At 43.5% G+C, this 12093-nt stretch overlaps 1 protein-coding gene across 1 annotated transcript in view; it reads right to left on the minus strand.

Moving 5' to 3' along the window:
• The window catches only part of LOC115166471 (low-density lipoprotein receptor-related protein 1-like), a 224795-nt gene that overhangs the window by 48239 nt on the left and 164463 nt on the right, over window positions 1–12093 (minus strand). Inside the window, exons 48-54 of the mRNA XM_029720368.1 lie at window positions 10718–10858; window positions 10210–10397; window positions 7059–7242; window positions 6825–6910; window positions 4774–4893; window positions 4252–4439; window positions 1941–2146 (exon numbers count right to left, since the gene is read on the minus strand). Coding sequence (XP_029576228.1) covers window positions 1941–2146; window positions 4252–4439; window positions 4774–4893; window positions 6825–6910; window positions 7059–7242; window positions 10210–10397; window positions 10718–10858 — 1113 coding nt within the window. The remainder of the gene's footprint in view (window positions 1–1940; window positions 2147–4251; window positions 4440–4773; window positions 4894–6824; window positions 6911–7058; window positions 7243–10209; window positions 10398–10717; window positions 10859–12093) is intronic.

A 12093-nucleotide genomic window follows, 5' to 3' on the forward strand; every position in this document is an offset into this window, starting at 1 on the left:
TGTAGCATCACTACCACCTCTGGGTTATGTAGCTTTACTACTATCTCTGGGTTATGTAGCATCATTACTATCTCTGGGTTATGTAGCACCACTACTTTATATCTGGGTTATGTAGCATCACTACCTTATCTCTGGGTTATGTAACATCACTACTTTATATCTGGGTTATGTAGCACCATTACCTTATCTCTGTGTTATGTAGCATCACTACCACCTCTGGGTTATGTAGCATCATTACTATATCTGGGTTATGTAGCATCATTACTATCTCTGGGTTATGTAGCATCATTACTATCTATGGGTTATGTCGCATCATTACTATCTCTGGGTTATGTAGCATCACTACTATCTCTGGGTTATGTAGCATCATTACTATCTATGGGTTATGTCGCATCATTACTATCTCTGGGTTATGTAGCATCACTACCACCTCTGGGTTATGTAGCATCATTACTATATATGGGTTATGTAGCATCATTACTATCTCTGGGTTATGTAGCATCACTACTTTATATCTGGGTTATGTAGCACCACTACTTTATATCTGGGTTATGTAGCATCACTACTATATCTGGGTTATGTAGCATTACTACTATCTCTGGGTTATGTAGCATCACTACTTTATATCTGGGTTATGTAGCATCACTACTATCTCTGGGTTATGTAGCATCACTACTTTATATCTGGGTTATGTAGCATCACTACCACCTCTGGGTTATGTAGCATTACTACTATCTCTGGGTTACATAGCATCATTACTATCTCTGGGTTATGTAGAACCACTACTTTATATCTGGGTTATGTAGCACCACTACTTTATATCTGGGTTATGTAGCACCACTACTGTCTCTGGGTTATGAAGCATCACTACTTTATATCTGGGTTATGTAGGATCATTACTATCTCTGGGTTATGTAGCACCACTATTGTCTCTGGGTTATGAAGCATCACTACTTTATATCTGGGTTATGTAGGATCATTACTTTATCTATGGGTTATATAGCATTTTTACTATCTCTGGGTTATGTAGCATAGTCTTAAACAAATCTATTTTGAAACAAAAGTATACACCTCACACACATGGTTATGGGTTTAAAGAAAGAAGACCCCTGTACCATGTCAGATATAGAGTTGAAATGTATTACATTTAGAGTTTGCATTCCAATATTACACTTTATATACATTACAGAAGACTGAATTATAACAACACCGTTCGACATAGTAACGGCAGATTTTTTTATTGTTTTTTAATAATGTTGAAAAATATGAATAACATTCCCCCCATGAGGCCTCTAGAGGGCAATGTGGTCATCTGACTGCAAGAACGGTGTCCACCTACAGAACCAAAATATTGATTTGCTTCAGGCAATGGGAACCATGGACAGCCAGGTCAGGACAAGGCCCACAGAACACACATACGGCTTACACATACAACTCTGGATCCCAACTCTACTATGAAACCTCCATGAAGACAAAGATATGGGCGAGGAGATAAATCATCTGAAAGCATGCTTTGTGTGCAACATGCTCTAGTGTCAAACTGAGGTTTGTGAATGTGAGGAATTCAAATCAGGAACTACCTCTGCAACCCTGCATTCTTCTACATGGCTGATTGGCTGACAATAATGATGTATTGTTCTAAGTTTGGTAACAAGGTTGGGGATATTCAGATGTCATCCATGTGAGAGCCTCATCAGTAGTCTGACAGAACAACAGTCTTCTTTCTCTCTCTCTCTCTGTCCATTGGGCACTGTGTACTGTGGCAGGGCTATCCCCAGCACCACTGTGACCTGGTCTGTGGCATCATGCCATGTGTGTGTGTTTTACATAATGAAATAACCTATTATGTGACAGCGGTTTGATGTTCCATGATGGCAAATGTAATATAGTAATCACTCCTATTACATGACTGTGTGTGTGTCTATGACAATATACATTACCCGTGTGTCTGTTACTCCCGTCCAGGCTGGCGAACTCGATGTAGTCCTCTCTGGCGTCGGCCCAGTAGATGCGGTCATTGATTAAGTCCAGCGTGAGGCCGTTGGGCCAGGTGATCTTATCCTCTACGATCACACTTCTGTTGGAGCCGTCCATCCCGATCCGCCCTATATGCGGGTTGTCCCCCCAGTCTGACCAATAAAGGTACCTGATGAACAGGACAGAGGACAGCATCACATTATTACATCAGCATCCAATTATAACACCATTACATCAGCATCACATTATTACATCAGCATCCCATTATTACACCATTACATCAGTGTCACATTATTACACCATTACATCAGCGTCACATTATTACATCAGCATCCCATTATTACACCATTACATCAGTGTCACATTATTACACCATTACATCAGGATCACATTATTACACCATTACATCAGCATCACATTATTACACCATTACATCAGGATCACATTATTACACCATTACATCAGTGTCACATTATTACATCATTACATCAGTGTCACATTATTACATCATTACATCAGCATCACATTATTACACCATTACATCAGGATCACATTATTACACCATTACATCAGCATCACATTATTACACCATTACATCAGCGTCACATTATTACACCATTACATCAGTGTCACATTATTACATCATTACATCAGTGTCACATTATTACATCATTACATCAGTGTCACATTATTACATCATTACATCAGTGTCACATTATTACATCATTACATCAGCATCACATTATTACACCATTACATCAGGATCACATTATTACACCATTACATCAGTGTCACATTATTACACCATTACATCAGCATCACATTATTACATCAGCATCCCATTATTACACCATTACATCAGTGTCACATTATTACACCATTACATCAGGATCACATTATTACACCATTACATCAGCATCACATTATTACACCATTACATCAGGATCACATTATTACACCATTACATCAGCGTCACATTATTACACCATTACATCAGTGTCACATTATTACATCATTACATCAGCATCATATTATTACACCATTACATCAGGATCACATTATTACACCATTACATCAGTGTCACATTATTACATCATTACATCAGCATCACATTATTACACCATTACATCAGGATCACATTATTACACCATTACATCAGTGTCACATTATTACACCATTACATCAGTGTCACATTATTACACCATTACATCAGGATCACATTATTACACCATTACATCAGTGTCACATTATTACACCATTACATCAGGATCACATTATTACACCATTACATCAGTGTCACATTATTACACCATTACATCAGGATCACATTATTACACCATTACATCAGTGTCACATTATTACACCATTACATCAGTGTCACATTATTACACCATTACATCAGCATCATATTATTACACCATTACATCAGCATTCCATTATTACATCATTACATCAGCATCCCATTATTACACCATTACATCAGGATCACATTATTACACCATTACATCAGTGTCACATTATTACACCATTACATCAGGATCACATTATTACACCATTACATCAGTGTCACATTATTACACCATTACATCAGTGTCACATTATTACACCATTACATCAGCATCATATTATTACACCATTACATCAGCATTCCATTATTACATCATTACATCAGCATCCCATTATTACACCATGGCCAGCGAAGAGCCAGGATCTCAATCCCATTGAGCACGTCTGGCCCCTGTTGAATCGGAGGTTGAGGGCTAGGGCCATTCCTCACAGAAATGTCTGGGAACTTGTAGGTGCCTTTGTGGAAGAGTGGGGTAACATCTCACAGCAAGAACTGGCAAATCTGGTGCAGTCCATGAGGAGGAGATGCACTGCAGTACTTAATGCAGCTGGTGGCCACACCAGATACTGACTGTTACTTTTGATTTTGACCCCCCCTTTGTTCAGGGACACATTATTCAATTTCTGTTAGTCACATGTCTGTGGAACTTGTTCAGTTTACGTCTCTATTGTTGAATCTTGTTATGTTAATACAAATATTTACACATGTTAAAAGTTGCTGAAAATAAACACTGTTGACAGGGAGAGGACCTTTTTTTTTGCTGAGTTTATTTGTAGCCTAAATCTGGACATGTTGTCAGGAAGAATATCTGTCCTTAACATACCATTATATTTCATTATCATGTGACAAAGCTCCAGTCTCAGACCATGCAGGAGTTTCTAGTGCAGGCTCCTGTACAGTATTATATTCTGGGATGTGCCTCTTACCCGTTGCGTACGTCCAAAGCCACAGCGCGTGGTTCCCTCAGGCCGGCGTTCACCAAGACCGACCGGAAGGTTCCGTTGAGCTTGGACACCTCGATGGTGTCCCGCCCCTTATCACACCAGTAAAGGTTCCCTCCCACCCAGTCTACAGCCAATCCATCTGGGTTACTGAGGGAGGTCCGGTGCAGCACCTGGACAAGAGCCAATCAGAGAGTCAGATACTGGCTAACTGATCAACCAGAGAGTCATAGACTGGCCAACTGTCCAATCACAGCCACAGAAAGGCCAACTGTCCAATAAGAGAGAAATAAACTAGCCTACTGTCTAATGAGAATCACAGACTGGGGAAATGTCCAATCCGAAAGTTGCTAATAGGTCAGTTGCCCAACCAGTAACAAACAGGCCATCTGACCAATCAGAGTCACTAACAGATCAATGGTGCAATCAGAGTCAAGGACTAGCCAGCTGTCCAGCTGTCCTTAGACTCAATGAGAGAGTCACAGACTGGACAACCACCCTACTGACCTCTACGTTACTGCCGTTGATGTTCATGCGTCGTATCATGGAGCCCTGAGTGGTCACGTCTGTCCAGTAGAGCATCTGTTCTGCATAGTGGAAGTCCAGCGCCACCGCATTGTTCAGGCCCTGGTATCCACACACATACAGTTGAAGTCGGAAGTTTACATACACCTTAGCCAAAAGCATTTAAACTCAGTTTCACAATTCCCTGTCTTAGGTCAGTTAGGATCACCACTTTATTTTAAGAATGTGAAATGTGAGAATAATAGTAGAGAGAATTATTTATTTCAGCTTTAATTTCTTTCATCACATTCCCAGTGGGTCAGAAGTTTACATACACTCAATTAGTATTTGGTAGCATTGCCTTTACATTGTTTAACTTGGGTCAAACGTTTCGGGTAGCCTTCCACAAGCTTCCCACAATAAGTTGGGTGAATGTTGGTCCATTACTCCTGACAAAGCTGGTGTAACTGAGTCAGGTTTGTAGGCCTCCTTGCTCGCACACGCTTTTTCAGTTCAGCCCACAAATTGTCTATAGGATAGAGGTCAGGGCTTTGTGATGGCCACTCCAATACCTTGACTTTGTTGTCCTTAAGCCATTTTGCCACAGCTTTGGAAGTATGCTTGGGGTCATTGTCCATTTGAAAGACCCATTTGCGACCAAGCTTTAACTTCCTGACTGATGTCTTCAGATGTTGCTTCAATATATCCACATAATTTTCCTGCCTCTTGATGCCATTGCGAAGAGCACCAGTCCCTCCTGCAGCAAAGCACCCCCACAACATGATGCTGCCACCCCCATGCTTCACGGTTGGGATGGTGTTCTTCGGTTTGCAAGCCTCCCCCTTTTTCCTCCAAACATAACAATGGTCATTATGGTCAAACAGTTCTATTTTTTGTTTCATCAGTCCAGAGGACATTTCTCCAAAAAGTACGATCTTTGTCCCCATGTGCAGTTGCAAACCGTAGTCTGGCTTTTTATGGCGGTTTTGGAGCAGTTGCTTCTTCCTTGCTGAGCGGTCTTTCAGGTTATGTCGATATAGGACTCGTTTTACTGTCGATATAGATCATTTTGTACCTGTTTCCTCCAGCATCTTCACAAAGTCCTTTGCTGTTGTTCTGGGATTGATTTGCACTTTTTGCACCAAAGTAAGTTCATCTCTAGGAGACAGAACGCGTCTCCTTCCTGAGCGTTATGAAGGCTGCGTGGTCCCGTGGTGTTTATACTTGCGTACTATTGTTTGTACAGATGAACGTGGTACCTTCTGGCATTTGGAAATTGCTCCCAAGGATGAACCAGACTTGTGGAGGTCTACAATTTGTTTTCTGAGGTCTTGGCAGATTTCTTTTGATTTTCCCATGATGTCAAGCAAAGAGGCACTGAGTTTGAAGGTAGGCCTTGAAATACATCCACAGGTACACCTCCAATTGACTCAAATTATGTCAATTAGCCTATCAGAAGCTTATAAAGCCATGTCATCATTTTCTGGAATTTTCCAAACTGTTTAAAGGCACAGTCAACTTAGTGTATGTAAATTTCTGCCCCCTGTCTGTAAACAATCGTTGGAAAAATTACTTGTGTCATGCACAAAGTAGATGTCCTAACTGACTTGCCAAAACTATAGTTTGTTAACAAGAAATTTGTGGAGTGGTTGAAAAACGAGTTTTAATGACTACAACCTAAGTGTATGTAAACTTCCGACTGCAACTGTACATTTAAATTGGTTATTTGGATCCACAAATTACATTACACATGCATTCATTTTGAACTCAAATTATATTTAATTTGCAAAGGATCCAAACATTCCAAAGATCATGCTTTGTATGTATATAATGTCTGGGCACCTAGTCATGGAAACAACAATCATAGTCCCCTTCAGTTCGCCAAGCATACACACTGGAATACACGCACATGCACGCAAACACAAGACATACACATTCACACGCCATGATACAGAATACATCTGGTATCACTATCACTGATAATGAATAATCATAAAAACTGACACATGGTTAACATTTAGCTCATTGTTCCCACACAGTGCATGTTGTCCCACCTGTTTTATCAGGGTATAGTTGGAACCATCCAGGTCCAGCTTCCTCAGGTAGTACCGATTAGCAAAGATCAGGAACGGCTCCTCATCTGTAGAGAGACAAACAGATTGGGGAAAGGGGCTTTGTTCATGGTTGAACTTGTCACAAAGAAAGACATCTTTTTTTTTAAAATGAAAATGAAAATTAGACTTTGTTACTGGACCTTAAGTCCAAGAAGTCCCCGCTGTTGGTCTTACCAGAGGTGGACTTGCAGATAGTAGGATTGTCAGGCCGTAGCTGGAAGCCCTCCACACAGAGACAGTGGAAGGATCCGTGTGTATTGATACAGCGCTGGGTACAGGGGTAGGACATGGTACACTCATCTATATCCACACATGTCTTCCCATCTCGCTTCAGCTGGAAACCAGGAAGACACCTGCACTGTAGGGACCCAGGGGACAAGCAGACAACATGTCAATGCAGTAGAACACTGTAGAGACCCAGGGGACACACAGACAACATGTCAATACAGTAGAACACTGTAGAGACCCAGGGGACACACAGACAACATGTCAATACAGTAGAACACTGTAGAGACCCAGGGGACACACAGACAACATGTCAATACAGTAGAACACTGTAGAGACCCAGGGGACACACAGACAACATGTCAATACAGTAGAACACTGTAGAGACCCAGGGGACACACAGACAACATGTCAATACAGTAGAACACTGTAGAGACCCAGGGGACACACAGACAACATGTCAATGCAGTAGAACACTGTAGAGACCCAGGGGACACACAGACAACATGTCAATACAGTAGAACACTGTAGAGACCCAGGGGACACACAGACAACATGTCAATACAGTAGAACACTGTAGAGACCCAGGGACACACAGACAACATGTCAATACAGTAGAACACTGTAGAGACCCAGGGGACACACAGACAACATGTCAATGCAGTAGAACACTGTAGAGACCCAGGGGACACACAGACAACATGTCAATGCAGTAGAACACTGTAGAGACCCAGGGGACACACAGACAACATGTCAATGCAGTAGAACACTGTAGAGACCCAGGGGACACACAGACAACATGTCAATACAGTAGAACACTGTAGAGACCCAGGGGACACACAGACAACATGTCAATACAGTAGAACACTGTAGAGACCCAGGGGACACACAGACAACATGTCAATACAGTAGAACACTGTAGAGACCCAGGGGACACACAGACAACATGTCAATACAGTAGAACACTGTAGAGACCCAGGGGACACACAGACAACATGTCAATGCAGTAGAACACTGTAGAGACCCAGGGGACACACAGACAACATGTCAATACAGTAGAACACTGTAGAGACCCAGGGGACACACAGACAACATGTCAATACAGTAGAACACTGTAGAGACCCAGGGGACACACAGACAACATGTCAATACAGTAGAACACTGTAGAGACCCAGGGGACACACAGACAACATGTCAATACAGTAGAACACTGTAGAGACCCAGGGGACACACAGACAAAATGTCAATACAGTAGAACACTGTAGAGACCCAGGGGACACACAGACAACATGTCAATACAGTAGAACACTGTAGAGACCCAGGGGACACACAGACAAAATGTCAATACAGTAGAACACTGTAGAGACCCAGGGGACACACAGACAACATGTCAATACAGTAGAACAATGTAGAGACCCAGGGGACACACAGACAACATGTCAATACAGTAGAACACTGTAGAGACCCAGGGGACACACAGACAAAATGTCAATACAGTAGAACACTGTAGAGACCCAGGGGACACACAGACAACATGTCAATACAGTAGAACACTGTAGAGACCCAGGGGACACACAGACAACATGTCAATACAGTAGAACACTGTAGAGACCCAGGGGACACACAGACAACATGTCAATACAGTAGAACACTGTAGAGACCCAGGGGACACACAGACAACATGTCAATACAGTAGAACACTGTAGAGACCCAGGGGACACACAGACAACATGTCAATACAGTAGAACACTGTAGAGACCCAGGGGACACACAGACAACATGTCAATACAGTAGAACACTGTAGAGACCCAGGGGACACACAGACAACATGTCAATACAGTAGAACACTGTAGAGACCCAGGGGACACACAGACAACATGTCAATGCAGTAGAACACTGTAGAGACCCAGGGGACACACAGACAACATGTCAATACAGTAGAACACTGTAGAGACCCAGGGGACACACAGACAACATGTCAATACAGTAGAACAATGTAGAGACCCAGGGGACACACAGACAACATGTCAATACAGTAGAACAATGTAGAGACCCAGGGGACACACAGACAAAATGTCAATACAGTAGAACACTGTAGAGACCCAGGGGACACACAGACAACATGTCAATACAGTAGAACACTGTAGAGACCCAGGGGACACACAGACAACATGTCAATACAGTAGGTCAGTGCTGTACCAGCAGATTCACACTGTTCACCAACAGTTCAGGTAGAGCAGACAACTGAACTACAGGAGGGTGATGAGACTGATCTACAGGAGGGTGATGAGACTGATCTACAGGAGGGTGATGAGACTGAGCTACTGGAGGGTGATGAGCCTGATCTACAGGAGGGTGATGAGACTGACCTACAGGAGGGTGATGAGACTGAGCTACTGGAGGGTGATGAGACTGATCTACAGGAGGGTGATGAGACTGATCTACAGGAGGGTGATGAGACTGATCTACAGGAGGGTGATGGGACTGAGCTACAGGAGGGTGATGAGACTGATCTACAGGAGGGTGATGAGACTGAGCTACAGGAGGGTGATGAGACTGAGCTACTGGAGGGTGATGAGACTGAGCTACAGGAGGGTGATGAGATTGAGCTACTGGAGGGTGATGAGACTGAACTACTGGAGGGTGATGAGACTGAGCTACAGGAGGGTGATGAGATTGAGCTACAGGAGGGTGATGAGACTGAGCTACAGGAGGGTGATGAGACTGAGCTACAGGAGGGTGATGAGACTGAGCTACAGGAGGGTGATGAGATTGAGCTACAGGAGGGTGATGAGACTGAGCTACAGGAGGGTGATGAGACTGAGCTACTGGAGGGTGATGAGACTGAGCTACAGGAGGGTGATGAGACTGAGCTACAGGAGGGTGATGAGACTGAGCTACAGGAGGGTGATGAGACTGAGCTACAGGAGGGTGATGAGACTGAGCTACAGGAGGGTGATGAGACTGAGCTACAGGAGGGTGATGAGACTGAGCTGGAGGGATTTGATTATGTTGCAGAATCTCCAGGTTGTATTACACTGGTAGAAATATTGCAAACGTGCACACAAGCTACATGCAGACACACACACACGCCCCTTACCTTGAAACCTATCTTCAGGTCCTCACAGAGCTGGGAGCAGCCACTCTGCTTGCTGTTGAGACACTCGTTGATGAAGCAGTTGAGTTCGTCAGAGCCGTCACCACAGTCGTCATTATGGTCACACAGCAATGTCTCGTTAAGACACTTCCCGTTACGACACAAGTAGGCAGACTCATTACACTTCCTCTCTGTTAATGGAAGAAGCTCAATTTAGGTTCTGCAGACTGAATAACTGATAGCTCAAACTAGTAAGGTTACTCTACTGCAATGGCCAGAGAGAACATGAATGTGTCTGAGTCAAACTTCAATGGCTTTTTTCATTCCTTACTAAAACTAAACCTGCCAAGAAGGATCCTATGGTATTTTATGGTGAAGTCATAGGCAATTACATTTGTTAACAATGCAACAACAATATTACACACAAAAGCTGTGATATTCTGTACTGTGTATGTCTACAGTACAGATGTAAACCACAGTGTGTCCTTCTGTCTGTGTGTGTGTGTCTGACCTGAGTCTGTGCAGTGGGGGTTCTTGGGGGCCTCGTCTGAGCGGTCCTGACAGTCAAACTCTCCGTCACACTCCCAGACCTTCTGGTTGAGGCAGCGGCCGTTGGTACAGCGAAACTCCCCTGGCCCACACGTTGGGTACTCTACAGAACAGTACCACAATCACAAGTCTATTTTTGAGGGTACATTAGTTTAAATACATTTGTAACCAGGGGAACAGAAATATATTTTTTGGAGAGTGCAGGACGAGAGATGGGAAGAGACAGCACTGAGGCATTTAACCCCGTTCTCTCTGTCCATCTCTCATTTAACCCCGTTCTCTCTGTCCATCTCTCATTTAACCCCGTTCTCTCTGTCCATCTCTCATTTAACCCCGTTCTCTCTCCCCATCTCTCATTTAACCCCGTTCTCTCTGTCCATCTCTCATTTAACCCCGTTCTCTCTGTCCATCTCTCATTTAACCCCGTTCTCTCTGCCCATCTCTCATTTAACCCCGTTCTCTCTGTCCATCTCTCATTTAACCCCGTTCTCTCTGTCCATCTCTCATTTAACCCCGTTCTCTCTGCCCATCTCTCATTTAACCCCGTTCTCTCTGTCCATCTCTCATTTAACCCCGTTCTCTCTGCCCATCTCTCATTTAACCCCGTTCTCTCTGCCCATCTCTCATTTAACCCCGTTCTCTCTGCCCATCTCTCATTTAACCCCGTTCTCTCTGTCCATCTCTCATTTAACCCCGTTCTCTCTGTCCATCTCTCATTTAACCCCGTTCTCTCTGTCCATCTCTCATTTAACCCCGTTCTCTCTGTCCATCTCTCATTTTAACCCCGTTCTCTCTGTCCATCTCTCATTTAACCCCGTTCTCTCTGTCCATCTCTCATTTAACCCCGTTCTCTCTGTCCATCTCTCATTGAACCCCGTTCTCTCTGCCCATCTCTCATTTAACCCCGTTCTCTCTGTCCATCTCTCATTTAACCCCGTTCTCTCTGTCCATCTCTCATTTAACCCCGTTCTCTCTGCCCATCTCTCATTTAACCCCGTTCTCTCTGTCCATCTCTCATTTAACCCCGTTCTCTCTGTCCATCTCTCATTTAACCCCGTTCTCTCTGTCCATCTCTCATTTAACCCCGTTCTCTCTGTCCATTTCTCATTTAACCCCGTTCTCTCTCCCCATCTCTCATTTAACCCCGTTCTCTCTGTCCATCTCTCATTTAACCCCGTTCTCTCTGTCCATCTCTCATTTAACCCCGTTCTCTCTGTCCATCTCTCATTTAACCCCGTTCTCTCTGCCCATCTCTCATTTAACCCCGTTCTCTCTGTCCATCTCTCATTTAACCCCGTTCTCTCTGTCCATCTCTCATTTAACCCCGTTCTCTCTGTC

The sequence above is a fragment of the Salmo trutta genome, chromosome 28 (assembly GCF_901001165.1).
Source record: "Salmo trutta chromosome 28, fSalTru1.1, whole genome shotgun sequence".
NCBI lineage: Eukaryota > Metazoa > Chordata > Actinopteri > Salmoniformes > Salmonidae > Salmo > Salmo trutta.